At 41.0% G+C, this 23,597-nt stretch overlaps 1 protein-coding gene across 3 annotated transcripts in view; it reads left to right on the top strand.

Annotated features, from left to right (window-relative positions):
* LOC144510730 (triple functional domain protein) overlaps positions 1-23,597 on the top strand; it is a 589,246-nt gene that overhangs the window by 368,261 nt on the left and 197,388 nt on the right. For all 3 annotated transcript variants that reach the window (XM_078240506.1, XM_078240513.1, XM_078240521.1), the window contains 7 exons: positions 1,483-1,552; positions 4,968-5,057; positions 6,023-6,115; positions 6,788-6,899; positions 8,567-8,757; positions 18,426-18,527; positions 21,958-22,097. In XM_078240506.1, coding sequence (XP_078096632.1) covers positions 1,483-1,552; positions 4,968-5,057; positions 6,023-6,115; positions 6,788-6,899; positions 8,567-8,757; positions 18,426-18,527; positions 21,958-22,097 — 798 coding nt within the window. The remainder of the gene's footprint in view (positions 1-1,482; positions 1,553-4,967; positions 5,058-6,022; positions 6,116-6,787; positions 6,900-8,566; positions 8,758-18,425; positions 18,528-21,957; positions 22,098-23,597) is intronic.

Below are 23,597 nucleotides of genomic sequence, written 5' to 3' on the forward strand. Positions count from 1 at the left end.
CTAGCACCTCATCTCATTCTATCTCTGGAACTTCCTTTAACCCCACAGCAGAGGGTTCCTTCTGCATTTCCAACTCTGCTTTCCTGTATTCGCCTCTTTTACTTTTATTGCAGAGTTTCAGCCAACTTGGCGATACATTCTGGAACTCTCAGCTTAAATTAGTTCTTTCCCTATCTTTTCCCAGACCGCCATCCCTAAGCTTGTGCCCACAGGGCTGGGAAAATGCATGATTTTTAACATCCAGCAAATTCAAGGCATGGTTAGATTGTAATCTAATATCAATACATTATCTGATATTGGATTAATTAATTAATTAAAAATAATGAAGGAATTTAGAAGGAACTTTCCATCTGTGACTGTAAATGTCCTCAACATTGTCCTGAACTAATGCTTAATTGAAACACCACCTTTTACATGATGCTCGTGTGAAATGTATGTTTTCAAATTATAATCAAATTGTCTTTTAGTATTTAAAGCACATAACAGGGAAGGAAATTAATACTGAGCAGTAATAGGAGAAGTAAGTAATGACAGAGTCGAAGGGATAGGTTTGGGCATGTTTTTGAAGATCGGGAAAGAGCTAATTTAAGGTGAGAGTTCCAGAATGTATTGCCAAGTTGGCTGAAAGCTCTGCAATAAAAGTAAAAAACGAGGCGAATACTCAGAAAGCAGAGCTGGAAATGCAGAAGGAACCCTCTGTTGTGGGGCTAAAAGAAATTCCAGAGATGGTGAAGCCCTGGAAGGATTTGTCATTGAGGAATTTGAATTAATTGAAGATAGTAAGTAGTAAAAGAGCTTTATGATGGCAGATGATAAATAAATAGGAGAATGCCGGATAAAATGTGAGCAACAGTCTCATGGACATGCAAAAATGAAATAAATAGACATTCAGGAAGACGTTTCTGTTTTTTTCAAAATGACGCGTGTTTAATTGAATGATCTCCAGCATTACTCTGTTAGCTACTTTCAAGGAATATTTTTGAATGTTCCCACATTTCCAATTTTATTAAGCTACATCTAAGGCTTTCCCAAAGTGAATGCTTCAACAGTTTTTTTTCCATAGCTACAGCTAAATGAGACAGACACACATATCCTAGTTTCAGTGATACCATTGATTGGGATAGGATTAGCTGATTTGTGCATAAACCTGCAATACTGTTTAATTTACAAGTCATTGCAACAAACTAGACAAAGAGATCTATTAATGCAGTAAAGAATGTGGGCAGATATAGATTATATAGATAAATACAAGTGAACTGGCCTACCTTTGGAATAAGCCAATGTACTTTTTTTGAGGAAATATATTAATTGTGCGTTATAAATTGAGGATTTTAATTTGCAATTTTTATCACATGCCATCAGTAAAATTATTCATAAGATGTCCTCATTTTTATCTAAATGCAGACCATCTTGGTTGCAAGCCATAATTAAGACTATATTTTTCAGTTGTTTGATTTTACATACTTCAAAATATCTTTGCAGTTTATTTCTGAAAGAGCTGGAGAAGTATGAACAGCTGCCAGAAGATGTGGGGCATTGTTTTGTCACCTGGGTAAGTCACTTGTCGCTTTTAGGAGACCTTTTGCAACCAATAATTAGACAAATTATGGTAACAGTTGGTGCAGCATATCACTTCAAGCTATTAAAACTATATTCAACTACTTATTACTTTAACTGTTTGCTTATGTATTGCAAACATATTGTGGTTTACCACTTACAGCCAAGGTCTGATGATCATTATATTAAAAATTGTATTTTCATCAAGCCATGATGCAGATTCTATGTTGCAGTTAAAAACTGGCTTACCAACAGTTCATCCTGGTATCCAAAATCCTCCTCTATTAGCTGAATAAGTTAAAATACTTTGTGGAGTTCTCTGACTGATTAATTGGTTAAAGCAGATGTAACAGCTTTCCACAGTAGTATACACACGCTAGTTAACTGATCTTTGTTCAGTAGTAAGGGTGAAAGAAAAACTTCAACCTTGTGGTCTAAAGAAGGGAAAATTCAGCCAGTGTTCCTACTCCTAATCACCAGGCAATGACCTCTAGTTTGCACAAAAGGACATCAGATGAAGACAGGATTGTGTTTAGATGTCATACCTCACAGTCAGTTAGTTAGTTTATCTTGCCACCCTGTGAAGTCTTTTCCATTAACACTACCTTTTAGAAGAGCAGAAATTGTTTATTTTCCAGATATCAACTGAATAAAGGCAGTGGTACGTTGTGTATGCTGTATCCTTACCATCATCAAAAATTTGTATTTATGCATTCAAAATATTTTAATTGTGCCAAGTAGAAATGTGAAAGAAGCTAATTGGCATTTATAGATTTTTTAAAAATAGTAATATCACATTTCTTGAAATCTGCACGTCAAGAGAACAATACAGCTTCTAACAAGGATAATGGGCTTAGCAAGTTGATGGCAGTTCACATATATATTCTAAATATTCAGACCTGTTAAGTTTGTCTAATTAAAAAAAAAATAAACTAAATGTTTTCAACTTCTTAAACTAACCACAAGTGCATTTGTGTAAATGCACAAACCATGGTAAATAAACATGTGGATATGGGGAAATTTCTTTACTCAAGGAGTTGTGAATCTTTTGAATTATTTATCGTAGAGGGCTGTGGATGTTCGGTTCTTTAATATATTCAAGGCCGAAGTCAATGGCTTTTTGGTCTCTAAATGAATCAAGGAATCGGGTGGGAAAGTGGAGTTGAGATTCAACCATGGTTTTGTTGAAGGTGGAACGTATTTGTAGGCTTAATTATTTTATATTAAATATTTTATTGTGTTAAAGCTGCTATATAAATGAAAATTGTTGTATCAGGATCACACCAACAATACATTAAAGCAATACATGAGCTAAGGCACTAGGGTGAGGTTTACCACCATGTCAAAGCCAACATTGTTCACACCAGTATGCCTTTTTTCAAAACAAAGGAATTATGGAAAATTCTCATTTCTTTCAGATTTCTCCGACACACACTCCCTTGATCCCATTAATAAATTTTATGTCCTGTCATAGATATTTAGTTTGGTAATGTACCATAGATGTTGGCGTATAAGTTAACCTTTGAAGCCTCAAAAAATTCTTCCAAAAGCATGTGTTGACTTGTCACTAACTAACTATAAAAGTGACGTGCCGGTGTGGGAAGTCATCATCTTTTTAGTTAGCCTTGCGGGGTTTGCTCTGTGTGGGCCTGTCTTAAGCTCCTCCACATCATTGCAACGCCGCTTGATTCCTTGCACTCAAGTGGTAAGGTGCCGATAAGTAAAATATCTATTTTTGGGGTGAAAAATTGAGACTGACTCTAATGCGAGTATAGCCTGTTGTGGCTTAAAAGGGGTGGGGGGGGCAGCCATTAATCCAAGTGTATGAAAAAAACAGGACTTTTGGGGCTAATAGCATTGTGTCAAATGACATGCTGGGTTGACTTCTACATCATGATCTATAGAAGAATATAACTTGTATTTTGGTGGTGTGTTTCACATCCTCAGGATGCACCAAAGCATTTCACAGCTGAAGTGGCAATGTAATATTGCCAGGGAGAACTCTCTTGCTGTTCTTCAAGATAGTGCCATGGAAATGTTTGCATCCACCTGAGTGGGCAAACAGGGCCTTTAACATCTCACCCAAGAGAACGGCACCTCCAGCAGTACAGCAATCGCTCGGCAGAATGTTGGTCTAGATTATGCTCTGATGTCTCTTGAGTGAGACTTCAACTCTCAACATTCTGGCTCAGAGGAAAGTGTGTTGCCACTGAACCAAGGCTGGCACCAACTCTTCTGCTGTGATGTTTATATGGGCCTCAGAGATAATAGTGCAAGTTAATTGGCAACATTGGCTATTATATATAGTGCATATGTATCTTCTGCAAAACAAAGTTGCTAAAATGCAAGGCTGCAAATTGTTTTTGAAAAATTTGAAATTGTCCTTTTTGTGACCCTATCCAAAAAAATTAATTTCCTATGTAAAAAATGACCAGTGTGAAGGTGCACATCGTAACTGTTCTATTCTTACTTCGCCTTTAGGTCATATTTAAAAATCCTTAGTTTTTTAATCAATTAATCATTGAAGCAGGACTAGACCACCAGGCCCTTTGGACCTGACCCACCATTCAAAACAATCATGGCTGATCTATGCTGGCCTCAGCTCCTTTTCTGTGTCATTTTCCCAGTGCTCTCAGTTCCTCGATCTATCAAATATTGATCCACCTCCACTTCAAATACCTCTAATGATCCAGCCTCCATTACCCTTTGGGCAGAGAATTCCAGAGATTCACCACCCTCTGCGAGAAGAAATTTCTGCACATCTCAGTTTTAAATGACCAGCCCTTTATCTTGTAGCTATGTCCCCTTGTTCAAGACTCTGCTATCGACCATATCAAGCCGCCTCAGGATCTCCATTTTGTTGTTTCAAGACAGTTTTCAACAAATAATTTTAAGCTTTCTTTTTCTCCAATAAACAGATGCTCCAGATGTTGTTATCATCATACTGGAGCATGCAGGAGCATATTTCGATGTCAGTAGTACTCATACGCTTGGTTCTTTTTAACATTTCCTATTCCCTTTTCTTAGAATGGTATTCTTAACAATATTTTAAGGTGAGAGGGGAGAGATACAAAAGTGTCCAGAGGGGCAATTCTTTCACACACAGGGTGGTGAGTGTCTGGAACAAGCTGCCAGAGGTAGTAGTAGAGGCGGGTACAATTTTATCTTTTAAAAAGCATTTAGATAGTTACATGGGTACGATGGGTATAGAGGGATATCGGCCAAATGCGGGCAATTGGGATTAGCTTAGGGGTTTTTTTAAAAAAAAGGACGGCATGGACAAGTTGGGCCGAAGGGCCTGTTTCCATGCTGTAAACCTCTATGACTCCATGCTATTCCCTCAGGTTTTGACTGATGAAGCAGTGAGAATGTGGTTTGTGACTTTGTTGTTTTTGTTTTCTCCTAAACAGGCTGACAAGTTCCAGATGTACGTAACATACTGTAGGAACAAACCAGACTCCACCCAACTCATACTGGAGCATGCAGGAGCGTATTTCGATGTCAGTAGTACTCATACGCGTGGTTCTTTTTAACATTTCCTATTCCCTTTTCTTAGAATGCTCATTCTTAACAATATTTCAACTTCCTTTCATCAAAATTTCAAAACTGAGACAGATTTTTATTAGGCAAAGATATTGAGGATACAGAACCAAGTTGGGTAGACGGAGTTGAGATGCCGATCAATTGTGATCTTATTGCATGGAGAAGGAAAACAGGCTCAGAGTGCTGAAAACCTACTGCTGATGCTCTGTTCCAGACAGGAAGATGACCTTCTCTAATGCTGCATACAGCTAAAATTTGTCCCATTATTTTTTTCCTTTTGTGGGGGAAATACTTGTCTCTAGGTATCACTTTCTTCGTTTGTGTTGGAAACTCTACCATGAGGTGGGGAGGGAGGTTCACAGAAATTGGTAAATTAAACTTTGATTCATGGGTTTCAGTATGATTCCCTACCACCCCTGTAAGTATAACATGGACTATTGTGAAGTGTTAAACTTACCAGACATCATTGAAAAATAACAGGGTAGAAATTGGGGAGTTACAAAATTGGACATGGTTACAGCATTTGAGTCACGATGACATGCCATGTCGGAAAGGACTGCCTGAAAAAAAGAATGATCCCATACCAATTTATCACTGCCTCAAAAACTCGTGCAAATCAGGTAGCAGACCTCTGCCCTGCTAAATTGGTTATCATTGTGCCAATTTCGTACCTGGAAATTGGAAGCAATAACATTTAACTTTAACAGCAATGTATTTAGAAAACATGTAATCAGCAAAGCAGATTCTCTTAATACAGATTTTCAGCTACCAAACATTTGGAGGCGATGAGAGCTGTTTGCACCTAAGAAATTGTCTTTCATTGTGAATTACTACATTTTTCTACATTTATAGTATTGATTCCTGTTTTTTATTATCTCCTTTGTGATTCAATCTAAAAATATGTTTTTTTTAAAAAAAATAGGAAATACAACATCGTCATGGACTAGCAAACTCGATCTCTTCCTATCTTATCAAACCTGTCCAACGAATAACTAAATATCAGCTGCTTTTAAAGGTAGGAGAAAGTGACCTTTGGGAATGCCATAAGATGGGTCTAACTAATTGTTTCGCAGAACTTAAAATATAACATGGTTTATATGAGTAATGGATCCGTATATTCCATCTACAAGTGCATAGTTGTGCTTTATTAAAATGGACTCCAGAACTAAATACCCTTTTTCGGTCATATACATTTGCTACTTTTGTCTTATTGCCCACCCTTTTAATAAATCAGAAAAGTATCAATTCAGTGAAACTAGCTCTTTTAGAATTTCTGTGTCTCCATAATGACATACCGGGCGGCACGGTGGCACAGTGGTTAGCACTGCTGCTTCACAGCTCCAGGGACCTAGGTTCGATTCCCGGCTTGGGTCACTGTCTGTGTGGAGCTTGCACATGCTCCTCGTGTCTGCGTGGGTTTCCTCCGGGTGCTCCGGTTTCCTCCCACAGTCCAAAGATGTGCGGGTTAGGTTGATTGGCCAGGTTAAAAAATTGCCCCTTAGAGTCCTGAGATGCGTAGGTTAGAGGGATTAGCGGGTAAATATGTGGGGGTAGGGCCTGGGTGGGATTGTGGTCGGTGCGGACTCGATGGGCTGAATGGCCTCCTTCTGCACTGTAGGGTTTCTATGATTTCTATAAATGTTTCTAAATAACAATAAACCGAGTGCTGCATGACTGTTAATTGTAGGAACTGTTAACATGCTGTGAAGAAGGAAAGGGAGAAATTAAAGATGGCCTGGAGGTGATGCTGAGTGTGCCGAAGCGGGCCAATGATGCTATGCATCTCAGCATGCTAGAAGGTGCGACTTTTATATATACCTCAACAAAACGTTCAGATTATTGTGAAATTGGTCAAAAGTTGTAATATATTTATCATTTTATGTTCAGATATCTGTACTTAATTAATAACACAAAGTAACAATTGGTTTGTCTGTGAAATGCTTGGAAGTTAATTTATTTAACCAGATTTTAATCTTGACATTATTGGGCAGGTAAAGGTTATAAAACATGAAAAACCGTAGCAACATTACTCCATGAAATGTAAACTGACTGACTTGTCATTTAGAAGCAAATGTTAGAATAGCATGCTCTGTGTAGCCTGTTCAATGTGCTTAGAAGACATGTTCATAAGACCATAAGATAGAGGAACAGAATTAGGCCATTCGGCCCATCGAGTCTGCTCTGCCATTCAATCATGGCTGACATAATTCTTGTCCCCATTCTCCTGCCGTCTCCCCATAACCCTTGATCACCTTATTGATCAAGAACCTATCTATCTCTGCCTTAAAGACAATCAATGACCTGGCTTCCACAGCCCTCTGTGGCAATGAGTTCCACAGATTCACCACCCTCTGGCTGAAGAAATTCCTCCTCACCGCAGTTTTAAAGGAATGTCCCTTCACTCTGAGGTTGTACCCTCGAATTCTAGTCTCTCTTGATTAATAAGGGGATTTGGGAAAAAGGCAGGAGAATGGGGATGAGAAAAATATCAGCCATGATTGAATGGCGGAGCAGACTCAATGGGCTGAGTGGCCTAATTCTGCTTCTATGTCTTATGTTCTTATGGTCTTTCCCACAGGTGGAAACATCCTCTCCATGCCCAATCTATCTAGGCCTCTCAGTATTCTGTAAGTTTCAATTAAATCCCCCCCTCATCCTTCTAAACTCCATCGAGTATAGGCCCAGACTCCTCAACCGCTCCTCATATGACAAACTGTTCATCCTGGGATCATTCTTGTGAACCTCCTCTGGACCCTTTCCAAGGCCAGCACATCCTTCCTTAGTTATAGGGCCCATAACTGCTAACAATATTCCAATGGGATCTGACCAGAGGCTTATACAGCCTCAGCAGTACATCCCTGCACTGATATTCTAGCCCTCTAGAAATGAACGCTGGCATTGAATTTGCCTTCCTAGTTGCCAACTGAACCTGCACGTTAACCTTGAGAGTCCTGAACCAGGACTCCCAAGTCCCTTTGTGTTTCAGATTTCCGAAGCCTTTCCCCATTTAGAAAATAGTCTACGCCTCTATGCTTACTACCAAAGTGCATCATAACCTCACGCTTTCCCACATTGTATTCCATCTGCCACTTCTTTGCCCACTCTCCTAGCCTGTCCAAGTCATTATGCAGCCTCCCCACTTCCTCAACACTACCTGCCCCTCTACATCTCTTTGTATCATCCACAAATTTAGCAACCATGCCCCCAGTTCCATCTTCCAAATCATTAATGTATATAGTGAAAAGTTGTGATCCCAACACTAACCCCTGTGGAACACCACTAGTCACTGGTTGCCATCCTGAAAAGGATCCCCTTATCCCCACTCTCATAAAGAATTGAAGTAATAACTTCTTATTTCATCTGAATATTTGCTCACAGGCTTTTTTCAGTAAAATCAGAATGTGAAGGAAATGACTTTTAATTGAATGTCAAAGAAAAAATGTGAAAGAGTTGTTGTTGTCATTAGGCTTTGATGAAAATCTGGAATCTCAAGGGGAGCTGATCCTTCAAGAATCCTTTCAAGTATGGGATCCTAAGTCTTTGATCCGCAAAGGCCGAGAGCGACACCTCTTCCTGTTTGAAATGTCACTCGTCTTCAGCAAAGAAATCAAAGATTCCAATGGGAGGAGTAAATACATCTACAAACACAAACTGCTTGTAAGTTCAATTAGTGGAAGCTGGAATGCTGGTGCTTCTGAATGAGGATGGAAATTAAGTTTTGTGCAGTTAGACATGTGGCTGATCAGAAAGTATTTCCAATGTGACTATTCACCAGAGTGGAGAAATTTAAACTCTGGTGAAAGATTTAAGACGGAATTAATCATTCTCTCTCAGTTTCTGATCAATCATTAATTTTCATCAGTTTCTATAAAAGTATTTATATAAATTTAAAAATTGCTTCATCATTGAACTTCTCCATTATTTTTATTTTTGCAGGTACTAGCATTTATATGGCACCTTTAACATAGTTAGATATCACAGAGAGCTTCACAGAAGCGTGACCAAATAAAACCAAATAAAAATAGAAGAATGAGGGGAGATCTTACTGAAACATATAAGATTATGAAGGGAATAGATAAAATAGAAGCAGGGAAGTTGTTTCCACTGGCAAGTGAAACTAGAACTATGGGGCATGGCCTCAAAATAAGGGGGAGAAGATTTAGAACCGAGTTGAGGAGGAAATTCTTCACTCAAAGGGTTGTGTATCTGTGGAATTCCCTGCCCAGAGAAGCAGTTGAGGCTACCTCATTGAATGTTTTTAAGGCAAAGATACATACATTTTTGAACAGGAAAGGAATTAAGGGTTATGGTGAGCAGGCGGGTGAGTGGAGCTGAGTCCACGAAAAGATCAGCCATGATCTTATTGAATGGCGGAGGTTCCAGATGGCCTATTCCTGCTCCTAGTTCTTATGTTCTTATGTTAAAACTTAGTATTGAACCATATAAGGAGTAGGTTGATAAACAAAAACTTAGCCAATGAAGTAGGTTTTAAAGAGTGTTTTCAATGTGGATTCAGGGAAGGAATCCAGAGGATGGGGCCTCGACAGCTGAAGGCATGCCTACCAATGGTGGAACAGTTAAATTCAGGCATGCAAAAGAGACCAGAATTGGAGGAGCACAGGTTTCTCAAAGGATTTAAAGCTGGAGGCGGTTGCAAGATTGCGAGGGGTGAGGCCATGGAGAAATTTGAAAAGGATGGAAATTTTAAAATCAAGGCATTGCTCAACTGGAAGCCATTGGTGAATGGGACTGTTGTGCAAGTTAGGATACCAATCACAGAGTTTGGATGGGGTTAAGTTTGTGAAGTATGAAAGATAGGAGGTCAGCTAGTAGTACTTTGGACTAATCATGTTTAGGGGTAACAGTGGCTTGGATGAGTGTTTTGGCAATGGGTGAGCTGAGGCAGGGCAGAGTCAAGGGATGTCATTGAACTGGAAATAGACAATCTTAGAGATGGTGTGGATTTGTTGTCAGAAGCTCATCCTGAGGTCAAATATGGTACAAAGACAGACTGGTTAGTTTCAGGTAGTTGGCAGCAGAAGGAGATAGTGTTGGTGTCAGGGAACCAAAGATAGTTTCTTCAGTCTTCGCAATATTAAGTTAGACAAAATCTCTGATGCTTCATTACTGGATGTAGGATAAACAGTCTGATAATTCATACAATGGAGTGTTTGAGAGAGGTGGCGGAAAGGTAAAGTTGTGCATGCATGCATATGATTTTGGATGATGTCACCAAGGAACAGTATGTAGATGAGAAATAGGAGGGAACCAAGGATCGATTCTGAGGGGACTGTAGAGTTTATGCCACAGGATTGGGAAAAGCCTTTTCAGATGATTCTCTGGCTGTGACTGGATACATGACAATGGGGCCAGGTGAGGGCAGCCCCATCCAAATGGACAAAGAAGGATGTGTCCAAGGATTGGAGCATGTGTCAAGTGCTGCAGGTAGGCTCAGAAGGACAAGGTGGGATAGTTTGTGGGAGAGGTGGAATGTTCAAAAGATGCGGATGTACCAGAGGAGCAGGGGGAACAGATCAAGCTGTGACACCTAGCTGTTTGTGGTAGGTACAGATGGCTGTGGAGGTCTCATTTAAGGGCAAAGCTGATCTGCTGGCAGAGCCCGCATAGACAAAATTGGGAGTTGTGAGTGGGATGGGAAGGAGGTAGGAAAGAATAGTCTCCAGTGGAAAAGCTGAGCGGGAAGATCTGTGAGAAAACAAGATGGGGCAGTCTGGGTTCCTGATTATAAGGAGTTAAAGCAATGGGCACTGTCCTACTGGGATGGTAATGCTAAGAAAGGCACGGAGGCAACGTCTAGGTATCGAAAAGTGGATCAAACCTGAAACAGCAGCAAGAGAGTAGAAAAGTCAAAAAGTGGTGAAGAGTTGAGGTAGGGTCTTACATTAAACAGGTGTTGAATTGTGTTACGTGGTAACTCAGTATTTAATTAAGTAAGAATTGTGTTTGCTCTCGACAGCTGCAATGGACGTTGCTCTTCTGGTCCAAATATTGTCTAGTCGTAGCGAGGTTTATTATCTAATAGTGATATCAGGGCTGCTCCAGGGTCTGGAGTGCACCTCCTGTGCTATGTGAGAACTCCAGGATGCATCCTTTGTCCTGGATAATTATTTGTGCAGTATATGCCATCAATTGCAACAGCTTGAACTCCAGGTTTCGGAGTTTGAAGCAGCTGGCATTACTGTGGCATGTTCATAAGGTTGAGAGCTACATGGACAGCACGTTTATAGATGTGGTCACCCGTTAGCTTAAGAGTAATAAGGAAGAGAGGGAATGGGTGACAGTCAAGCCGAATCAGGCAGGTAGTGCAGGAGTCCTCTGAGTGCATTCCAGTATCCGACCAGTATGCAGTTTGAATACTGATGAGAGTGATGGTTCATCTGGGGAATGCAGCCAGAGCCAAGTGATGGCACCACTGGTGCCTCAGCTGGGCAGGGAGGCACAAGTAAGACACTTGTCACTGGCTACAGGGCACCCTTGGGAGGTAGGGTGAAAAGCCAGCAGTCGTGATCCTGGGTATTAAGTATTCCTGGGTACAAGATATTTAGGAATAATAGGAAAGGGTGAAGGATGGTGCTATCGATTACAGAGAAGATTTGCAGTGCTGAGTGTGAGGTTGTCTCCGGGGTCAAGGACAGAATCTACTTGGTTAGAGTTAAGGAACAAGTAAGGTGCAATTACATTGCTTGATGTAGTCTATAGGCCACCCACTAGACAAAGATGTAGAGGAACAAATTTTGAAGGAAATTATATGGAAATGCAAAAATGATATAGTTGTCATGGGGGAATCTACTGGGATAGTAGGAGTGTAAAGGATAGAGAGGGGTAAGAGTTCCTAGAATGTGTTCAGGAAAATTTTCTTCAATACTTTCGCAGTCCAATGCAGAAGGAGGCACAGCTGGACCTGGTTCTGAGAAATGAGGTTTGCAAAGTAGATCAAGTGTCAGCAGAAGAGCATCTAGGGGACAGTGATCATTGTATCATAAGGTTTAGCATGGCTATGCGAAAGGACAAAGAACAACCCAGAGGGAGGAAAATTAATTGGGGGGGGAAGTGAACTTTAATGGCTGAGAATAGATTTGGACTGGCATATTGGAATTGATGGTTGTCAGGAAAAAAGTTAACTGAAAATGGCCTACCTTAAATAAATAGTTTGGGTGCAATTAAGTTATATTCCCTGGAAGGTAGGGCAAACAAATCCAGAACTTCCTGGATGACAAAATAGTTTGAGTTTAAGGTAAAGGAGAAATGGTGCTTATGACAGGTATAAGAACATAACATAAGAAATAGGAGCAGGAGTAGGCCATCTAGTCCCTCGAGCCTGCTCCGCCATTCAATAAGATCATGGCTGATCTGATAGTAGTTTAGTTCCACTTACCCGCCCGCTCCCGATAACCCTTAATTCCCTTATTGATCAGAAATCTATCTACCTGTGACTTAAACATATTTAACGAGATAGCCTCCACTGCTTCAATGGGCAGAGAATTCCAAAGATTCACTACCCTCTGAGAGAAGAAGTTCCTCCTCAACTCTGTTCTAAACTAACGACCCCTTATTTTGAGGCTGAGTCCTCTAGCTCTTATTTCCTTTCTAAGTGGAAAGAATCTCTCTGCCTCTACCCTGTTGAGCTCCTTCTTTATCTTATATGTCTCTATAAGATCTCCCCTCAGCCTTCTAAACTCCAACGAGTACAGACCCAATCTACTCAATCTCTCCTCATAAGCTAACCCCCTCATCTCCGGTATCAACCTGGTGAACCTTCTCTGTACACCCTCCAAGGCCAATATATCCTTTCGCAAATAAGGGGACCAAAATTGCACACAGTAGGTATCAGGTGGGTAATACAACCGAGAACTCAGCTGAATATAGAAAGTTCAGAGGGGAAGTGAAAAGAAACATTTAAGGGAAGCTAAATGAGACTATGAAAAGAGACTGGTAGCTAACATAAAAGGAATCCCAAAGTCTTTGATAGATATATAAATAATAAAAGGATAGTAAAAAGAGGACTTGGGGCTTATTATGGACCAAAAAGGGGATTTATGTTTGGAGGCAGGGGGTATAGCTGAGGTGTTAAATGAATACTTTGCATCTGACTTTACCAAGGAAGAAGATACTGCCTAGGTCTTGGTGAAAGAGGAGGTAATTCAACCGCTTGAAGGGGATAAAAGTGGAGGTATTGGATAGGCTGTCTTCACTTAAATTTGATAAGGCAGCAGGACCAGATGAGATGCATCTAAGGGTATTGGGGGAACTGATTGTGGAAATAGCAGAGGCACTGGCTGTAATTTTATAGTCTTCCTTAGACCAAGGGGTGGTGCCAGAGTATTAGAAATTTCAAGGGTGTGGAGATAAACCCAAGCCAGTCAGTTTTACTTTGGTGGTGGAGATGCTTCTAGAAACAATAATTTGGAACAAAGTTAATGATCACTTGAGCAAATGCAGGTTAATTAAGGAACGCCAGCATGGATTTGTTAAGAGCAAGTCATGTTGAACTAGCCTGCTGGAATTTCTTAAAGTGGTTAATGCTGTTGATGTGGTTTACAAAAGACATTTGATATGGTGCTGTACACCAGATTTGTAAACAAACTTATAGCTCATGAAATAAAATAGACAGTAGCAGCATGAATACAAAGTTGGCCAAGTGACAGAAAACAGTAGTGGTGAATTGATGTTTTGTGGACTGAAGAAAGGTTTGTGGTAAGATGCCCTGAGATCGGTGCCGGGTCCCTTGCTTTTCCTGGTGTATTTAAATGACCTAGGCCTTGGCATACGGGGCACAATTTCAAAACTTGTGGATAATGTGAAACTTGGAAGCATTGTGAGGAGGGTAGTATACATCTTGAAAGGACATGGACGAGTTGGTAGAATAGACAAACAAGTGGCAGATGAAATTTGATGCAGAGAAATGTGAAAATTTTGTTAGGAAGGTCACAAAGAGACAACATAAAATCGAGGCTATAATTCTAAAGTGGGTGCAGAGGAATATAAGTCATTGAAGGTGGCATAATAGGTCAAGATTTGTTTTCGCTGACAAGGCCAGCATTTGAAGTGAGTGGCTTGCCATGCCATTTCAGCAGGCAGTTAAGAGTCAACCATATTGCTCTGGGTCTAGATTCACATTTGACTCAAACAAGGTAAGGGTGGCAGAATAGTGAAATGAACAACTGATGGTTGTTTCATAGTCACCATTACTGAGATTGCTTTTATATTCCAGATCAATTAACTGAATTCAAATTCCACCAGCTGCCATGATGCAACTTGAATCCTTGTCCCCGAGACATTAGTCTGGGCCTCTGAATTATTAATCCAGTGACATTACCACTACACCACCATAGCTTTCCAAGAGGGCAGCGAGGTTATGTTAATCTAGCAAAAAACAGTGGTTCAGCCTCAACTGGAGTGTTGTATTGAGTTCTGGCACCATATTTTAGGAAAGATGTGAAGGCATTAGAGAAGGTGCAGAAAGGATTCATTGGAATTATTCTAGCAATGAGGAATTTCAGTTGAGTAGTTAGATTGGAAATGATTAGACTGTTTTCCTTGGAGAAAAGTATGTTGAGAGGTGATTTTACAGAGGTATTCAAAATTATGAAAGTCTGGACAGGGTAGATAGAGAAAACCTATTTCCATCAGTGGGAAGATCAAGAATGAGAGGGCACAGCTATCTGCAATGGTGACCTGAGAGAAACTGTTAAGAATGGTTAAGACCTGGAATGCGCTGTCTGAGTGTGATGGAGGTAGATTCACTTGAGGCATTCAAGAGGGCATTGGATTACTAATTGAAAAAGAAGAATGTGCAGGGTTGCAGGGAAAAAGCTGGGGAATGACACTAGGTGCTTGCTCATTCAGAAAGCTGATGGAAACCTGACGGACCAAATGATGACCTTTCGAACTCTGATGCTGAGAGTTCCACATTTGACTCATGGCAACTTTTCAAGACATTTAAGGATCAAGCAGAATCATAATCATCATTAACATACATAAGAGTTATAATTACCTGTGTGAATGGAGTAATTTGTAACATTGTATTTAATTAATTGTGCTTAGATTCTCGAGGTATCCACCTCCAACTTTATTTTCTACATTATTTGGCTAAGAGGCAATGTACATTTATTTTACACTTTTATACTTTCAGTAATTAATATGTTGATATTCTTACATAAGTATTTTTAAAATCCCAGTAATTTTTAATGACATATTAAACAGCTAATTGAAACTTAAAACTTAATTTTCCTTCTCCTGTGATCTGTGTGACTGCAAAAGGATCAATTTGTTGATAACAGTTGATACTCCATAACGACAATTGACTGTGAAAGGTAATTTAAATGATAGCCTGACAACATGGGTGGAGTTTTAACTTCTGGAAAGGGGGTAAGTTTGCTGTGGTCTCAAGTCCTACAAAGTGGCAGCTGAGCGGAAATCGGACATGATTCTGCCCATTTCCAGATTTCACCAGACAAGATTGGAGGAGAGCAGGAAACCCCTGTGGATCTGTTGAGTAAGTAATTTGAGCAATCCAAGTAGGCAATTGATTCTTGTTTTAAGCCAGAACTTCGAGTTTCATGAGCTGTGTGAAACTTGCCAGGTGCAACTAGGCAAGAGCACAGCAAACTGACAAGCTGGGACTCGAGCTCTCCTGGCTTTTCATTGTCAATATTTGCCACCTCCTGGAACAAGGCCTTCTTCCCAATGGACCAAGTGGACATACAGTACCAGTGCCTGTGAAGACAAATATCAGTGGAGGACCAAACCCTTCCTCCAGTTTTCTGCCTCATTCCAATGAGAAAGAAAGCAGAGAGGTGAGAGAGATGGATTGTGTGGAAAGGAAGTAAGGCCAACATTTTTGAAGTTGACTGTGAGGCCTCTGTGTGAGGAGGCTCAAAATTAAGAATGAGAGAGATTTTTGGCTGTTCAGTTGGATATGTGAGGAGTTGGCTAGAGAGAGAGGAATGATTGTAGTTGCAAGGTGCCTTAGTCTGAGGAGTGTTGTGCAGGAGAATGCTGGAAACTGAGGTGCTATAGCCCTTCCTGAGTGGGAGGATGGTTGGTCCTCACAGCACTTTAGCAGGTGATTTCAAACTTCTTGGATGTCAGTTTACTTACCTTGCTTTTCACCCACCTTCATCTGCACTTGCCAGCTGTCAGTCTTCACGATGGCATGGGGGCAGCTTATGCAGTTCTACCTTGCACTTCTGATGAACTAAAGGAACAGCAGTAGCAACATTGAGAAGTGGGAGTAACACCAGCAGGAGTCAAAACTACCTTTTCAAACAACTGCAGTCTCTGCCAAAATTATGTACCAAGATTATAAGTACATCTTGTCAAAATGTCCACCTTAATGTTTGCAATACAAAGGCTGCTCCATAGAACAGGAGGGATGGGCACAGAGATTGCATTCGAAGGAGGAGGAGATCCCAAAACGATATCTAAAAGCAGGGGATTAGCTCTCTCAACATGTGTGAACACAAGTGCCTCAGAACACTCGAGCTCTCCTGGCTTTTCATTGCCAATATTTGCCACCTCATGGAACAAGACCTTCTTCCCGATGGACCAAGTGGACATACAGTACCAATGTCTGTGAAGGAAACTATCAGTGGAGGACCAAACCTTTCCTCCAGTTCTCTGCCTCATTCCAATCTATTCTGCATGGAAAGAAAGCAGAGAGGTGAGAGTGAGAGAGATGGATTGTGTGGAAAGGAAGTAAGGACAACATTTTTGGAAGTTGAATGTGAGACCCCTGTGTGGGAAGGCTCAAAATTAAGAATGAGAGAGATTTTTGGCTGTTCAGATGATATGTGAGGAGATGGCTAGAGAGAGAAGAATGAGTGTAGTTGCAAGGTGCCTTCGTCTGAGGAGTGTTGTGCAGGAGAACACTGGGGAAGTGTGCATGTCTAACTTGGCATGTGAATGTGTTATGCCATTCACCTGTCATGCCCTCTTGAAGTCCTTGTATCTGTCTGCAGGATCAAGGAACCATCCTCCTGCTCGTTTTTTTCCATCTATGCTTGCTTGTTTTGAGAAACTATCCTCTTCCTCCCATCCTTGGAAAATACCAGTTTCAGTTCTCAAACTGGATGAAAGACCAAGAACTTGGGGAGCAAACTTCCTGGATATCCTTTCCATTCAAGTGGTTCCTGAAGCCTCAGGAATCCGTGTAGAATTCATCCATTCATAACTTTAGTCTTGGTCCCTTGAACTAGAAACTCTTTGACAGATTCAGCAAATCATCTTACCTATACACTATGGTCAGAAAACTGGCTGCTAATGTTGTGGTTAAAGTTGAAGAACGACGGCAAAGTCCACATCCGTTCCCAATGGTTTCCCAACCCACTGCAGGTCCCTCCATTTTAGCTCTGACTATCATTTCAATTTTCGTGCCCTATTTATTGAAGATATGTCAGTATTTGGTAATTACCTGTTGCCCATTCCACAAAAAATGTGATGTAGGTGGTGATGCAGTGGGAGTGTCACTGGACTAGTAATCCAGAAGCCCAGGCAACTACACGTGTTAAAATCCAAATGTGCTTGCAGGTGGAATTTGAATTCAATTAATGAAACTGGAGTTAAAAGTTAATCCCAGTAATGGTGACCATGAAAATATCACGACTTGTATTAATAATCCATCTGGTTCACTAATGTCCTTTAGGGAAGGAAATCTGCCACGCTTACCCAGTCTGGCCAACATGTGACGCCAGACCCACAACAATCTAGTTGACTCTGAGCAGCCCTCAGAAATGTTCTGGAAAGCTATGCATTCAAGAGCAATTAGGGATGATCAGCAAATACTGGACTTGCCGGTGACACCCACATCCCATGAAAGAATAACATTTTTAAAAAACAGTGCTTTACATTATAGCTTTCACTTTCTGGAATATGTTTGACTAGTGTGCCAGCAGTACAAACCCCTGGAGAAATGAATAAGATTTGACACATATTCATATGTCAACTCGACATGGCAGTATATTTTCTCTCCTATACACTATTTAAAATACTCTCCATGAAAAAGAAATGTATTTTGGTGCAGACACTGCAGCATTAAAATTTTTGGGGTGTTTTGTGAAGATCATTGAACACCGTAAAGCAGCAAGTACACTTGTTTATCCAATTAGCTATCATTTTGATGTTACTATTTTATGTTTTATTTTGTTGGTTTTGTATATATATGCATCTAATTGTGCCTTCTTATCTACTATAGGTCATTGAGAAATTTAATTGGTGTAGCAATACTCTTTAAAATGACACATAAAATATAAGAATTTCTTGCCCATGCATGCATTAACTGAGCAAATATTTTCTCTGTTTTATAGACCTCAGAACTTGGGGTCACAGAGCATGTTGAAGGAGATCATTGTAAATTTGCATTATGGGTTGGACGGACTCCGACATCAGACAACAAAATTGTTTTAAAGGTAATTTTGTTTTTTTTAAATATGAGATATTTCAGCTAAATTAACAGTCATTTCAGGCCTAGCTCCAGTCATGCTTTGTTCAGTTGTCAGATGTTGACTGAGATTCAGCACTGTTCCATCTCCTTTCCTTGATTTTCACGACAAAATAGTAATATGGATCAAGATTAAGTTCCTTCTATTTAGCAAGCAAAGGAGGCTCAAAACAAAACTCTCAGTCCTATTATTATTTCTTTCTCTTCCTTTGGAAAATACCTGGCTTCCACACTTCAGCTGCCCTCATTAGCATGATGAAAGCCAAAAAGTCCCCAATGGGAGAATCCCACATGCCTGATAAGTTACATTACTTCATGGTATTACACTATTCATGAGTTTGACCTCTAATCAAGACATCAGTTTGATTTGATTTATTGTCACATGTATTAACATACAGTGAAAAGTATTGTTTCTTGTGCGCTATACAGACAAAACATACCGATCACAGAGAAGGAAATGAGAGAGTGCAAAATGTAAGTTTGTAATGTAATATTCACCAAAGAGAAGGACTTATTCACCAAAGAGAAGGATTTGGTGGATGATGAGTCTGGGAAAGGATGTGTAGGTAGTTTGAGTCATGTTGAGATCAAAAAGGAGGAGGTATTGGGGTTCTTGAGAAACATCAAGGTAGACAAGTCTCCAGGGCCTGTTGGGATATATCCCAGAATACTGAGAGAGGCAAGAGAGGAAATTGCTGGGGCCTTGAGAGAAATCTTTGTATCCTCACTGGCTACAGGGGAGGTCCCAGAGGATTGGAGAATGGCCAATGTTGTTCCTTTGTTTAAGAAGGGTAGCAAGAATAATCCAGGTAATTACAGGCCAGTGAGCCTTACATCAGTGGTAGGGAAATTATTGGAGAGGATTCTTCGAGACAGGATTTATTCCCACTTGGAAATAAGTGGACGTATTAGTGAGAGGCAACATGGTTTTGTGAAGGGGAGGTCATGTCTCATGAACTTGATCGAGTTTTTCGAGGATGTGACAAAGATGATTGATATGGGTAGGGCAATGGATGTTATCTACATGGACTTCAGTAAGGCCTTTGACAAGGTCCCTCATGGTAGACTGGTGCAGAAGGTGAAGTCGCATGGGATCAGAGGTGAGCTGGCAAGGTGGATACAAAACTGGCTCGGTCAAAGAAGACCGAGGGTAGCAGTGGAAGGGTGCGTTTCTGAATGGAGGGCTGTGACAAGTGGTGTTCCTCAGGGATCAGTGCTGGGACCGTTGCTGTTTGTAATATATATAAATGATTTGGAGGAAAACGTAACTGGATTGATTAGTAAGTTTGCGGATAACACAAAGGTTGGTGGATTTGCGGATAGCGATGAGGACCATCAGAGGATACAGCAGGATATAGATCAGTTGGAGACTTGGGCGGAGAGATGGCAGATGGAGTTTAATCCGGACAAATGTGAGGTAATGCATTTTGGAAGGTCTAATACTGATAGGAAATATACAGTAAATGGCAGAACCCTTAAGAGTATTGATAGGCAAAGGGATCTGGGTGTACAGGTACACGGGTCACTGAAAGTGGCAATGCAGGTGGAAAAGGTAGTCAAGAAGGCATACGGCATGCTTGCCTTCATTGGCTGGGGTATTGAGTTTAAAAATTGGTAAGTCATGTTGCCGCTTTATAGAACCTTAGTGAGGCCGCACTTGGAATATAGTGTTCAATTCTGGTCGCCACACTACCAGAAGGATGTGGAGGCTTTGGAGAGGGAACAGAAAAGATTTACCAGGATGTTGCCTGGTACGGAGGGCATTAGCTATGAGGAGAGGTTGGAGAAACTTGGTTTGTTCTCCCTGGAGCGATGGAGGTTGAGGGGAGACCTGATAGAAGTCTACAAGATTATGAGAGGCATGGACAGAGTGGATAGTCAGAAGCTTTTTCCCAGGGTGAAAGAGTCAATTACTAGTCAATTACTAGGGGGCAAAGGTTTAAGGTGCAAGGGGCAAGTTTTAAAAGAGATGTACGAGGCAGATTTTTTACACAGAGTAGTGGGTGCCTGGAACTCGTTGCCAGGGGAGGTAGTGGAAGCGGATACGGTAGTGACTTTTAAGGGGCGTCTTGACAAGTACATGAATGAGATGGGAATAGAGGGATATGGTCCCCGGAAGCGTAGGGGGTTTTAGTTAAGTTGGGCATCATGGTCGGTTCAGGCTTGGAGGGCCGATGGGCCTGTTCCTGTGCTGTAAGTTTCTTTGTTCTTTGTAATGTTACAGTCATAGCTAGGGTGTAGAGAAAGATCAACTTAATGCAAGGTAGGTCCATTCAAAAGTCTGACAGCAGCAGGGAAGAAGCTGTTCTTGAGTTGGTTGGTATGTGACCTCAGACTTTTGTATCTTTTTCCTGAAGGAAGAAGGTGGAAGCGAGAATGTCCGGAGTGCGTGGGGTCCTTAATTATGCTGGCTGCTTTGCTGAGGTAGTGGGAAATGTAGACAGAGTCAATGGATAGGAGGCTGGTTTGCGTGATGGATTGGGCTACATTCACGACCTTTTGTAGTTCCTTGCGGTCTTGGGCAGAGTTTGATGTGGGCTTCAACATTAAGATAGTAACACACAGTAGATTAAATCAAAGAACAAAGAACAACAACAAAGAACAATACAGCACAGGAACAGGCCCTTCGGCCCTCCAAGCCCGTGCCACTCCCTGGTCCAAACTAGACCATTCTTTTGTATCCCTCCATTCCCACTCCGTTCATATGGCTATCTAGATAAGTCTTAAACATTCCCAGTGTGTCCGCCTCCACCACCTTGCCTGGCAGCGCATTCCAGGCCCCCACCACCCTCTGTGTAAAATATGTCCTTCTGATATCTGTGTTAAACCTCCCCCCCTTCACCTTGAACCTATGACCTCTCGTGAACGTCACCACCGACCTGGGGAAAAGCTTGAATGAATGAATAATTAATTAATTGTAGCAAAGCAAAAAACAATCATTTAATTGTCCATCGCATTTTAGTACTATTAAACTTGTAAATAATATGCATGTGTTAGCAAGATGCATTTTTTTGACAAAGGGCCATTTGGACTCGAAGCGTCAGCTCTTTTCTCTCCTTACAGATGCTGCCAGACCTGCAGAGGGAGTGACAGATAATTTGATTTATTATTGTCACCGGTATTGGTATACAAAGCATACCATACATAGGGAAGGAAAGGAGAGAATGTAGAATGTAGTGTTACAGTCATAGCTAGGATTTTCCAGCGTTTTCTCATTTGGTTGCATTTTTTAAAGCCTGGCAAGGATTCCTCTATATGCTTCATGTAATGAAAGAATTTATAAATGAAGCCTATTTTAAAAATAACTGCTTTACAATTCCATACTGTACACACTTCAGAGGAAATACTTGACTTGATTACGTGTACATTTTTGTCTTGAATTATTATTTGTGTTGAAGGCTTCCAGCATTGAAAATAAACAAGATTGGATCAAGCATATACGAGAGGTTATACAGGAAAGGACAATTCATCTGAAAGGTGCCCTGAAAGAAGCAATCCACTTGCCCAAACCTACATCTCACAAACATAAAGGGAGAAGGTGAGTGTTGCATATTGCTGCAAGACACAATAATGTGGTACTTGTTTTGTATAATGTGCCAGTAAACTAAGATAACATCAACACTTAATTGAATCCTACATTGAATTTTAAACAAATCCTTTTCAAAAATCATGAAGTGAGGTCCATGTAAGCTTTCGGAAATCACTTAACACCATTTAAACCTGAGTATGTAAATGCCCAAATTTGTTATGCACATGTTAAACAGTGAAAATTAAAACCAAATTTACAACAAAACTACTGAATTGTATGTTGGGCTCAATTTACCAGCCTTGACTGACTATTTTGTGCATCTGCAATCAGAGTCTGAGTTAGCTAACTCCACAGGTGAGGGAGTGACAGATAATTTGATTTATTATTGTCACCGGTATTGGTATACAGTGAAACGTATTGTTTGTTGTGCGATACAGTCAAAGCATACCATACATAGAGAAGGAAACGAGAAAGTGCAGAATGTAGTGTTACACTCATAGCTAGGGTGTACAGAAAGATCAACTTAATATAAGGTAGGTTCATTCAAAAGTCTGATAGCAGCAGGGAAGAAGCTGTTCTTGAGTCGGTTGGTACTTGACCTCAGACTTTTGTATCTTTTTCCCAACGGAAGAAGGTGGAAGAGAATATGTCGGGGTTGCGTGGGGTCCTTGATTATGCTGGCTGCTTTTCCAAAACAACGGGAAGTGTAGACAGAATCAATGGATAGGAGGCTGGTTTGTGTGATGGACTGGGTTTTGTTCACAACTCTTTGTAGTTTCTTGCAGTCTTAGAATCATAGAATCACTACAGTGCAGAAGGAGGCCATTCGGCCCATCGAGCCTGCACCGACCACAATCCCACCAAGGTCCTATTCCCGTAACCCCAAATATTTACACCGAAAATCCCCCTGACACTAAGGGTCAATTTAACATGGCCAATCAACCTAATCCACACATCTTTGGACTGTGGGAGGAAACCGGAGCACCCGGAGGAAACCCACGCAGACACGGGGAGAATGTGCAAACTGCACACAGTCACCCGAGGCCAGAATTGAACCCAGGTCCTTGGCGCTGTGAGGCAGCAGTGCTAACCACTGTGCCACCGTGGCACTCTTGGGCAGAGCAAGAGCCATACCAAGCTGTGGTATAACCAGAAAGGATGTTTTCAAAGATGCATCTATAAAAGTTGGTGAGAGTCGTAGCGGACGCGCCAAATTTCCTTCGCCTCCTGAGAAAGTAGAGACAATGGTGGGTTTTCCTAACTATAGCATTGGCATGGAGGGATCAGGACAGGTTGTTGGTGATCTGGACACCTACATACTTGAAGCTTTTGACCATTTCCATCTCATCATTGTTGATGTAATCATAGAAATCATAGAAACCCTACAGTGCAGAAGGAGGCCATTCGGCCCATCGAGTCTGCACCGACCGCAATCCCACCCAGGCCCTACCCCCACATATTTACCCGCTAATCCCTCTACCTACACATCCCAGGACTCTAAGGGGCAAT

This window comes from Mustelus asterias, chromosome 2 (genome assembly GCF_964213995.1).
Source record: "Mustelus asterias chromosome 2, sMusAst1.hap1.1, whole genome shotgun sequence".
In the NCBI taxonomy this organism is placed as follows: Eukaryota; Metazoa; Chordata; class Chondrichthyes; order Carcharhiniformes; family Triakidae; genus Mustelus; species Mustelus asterias.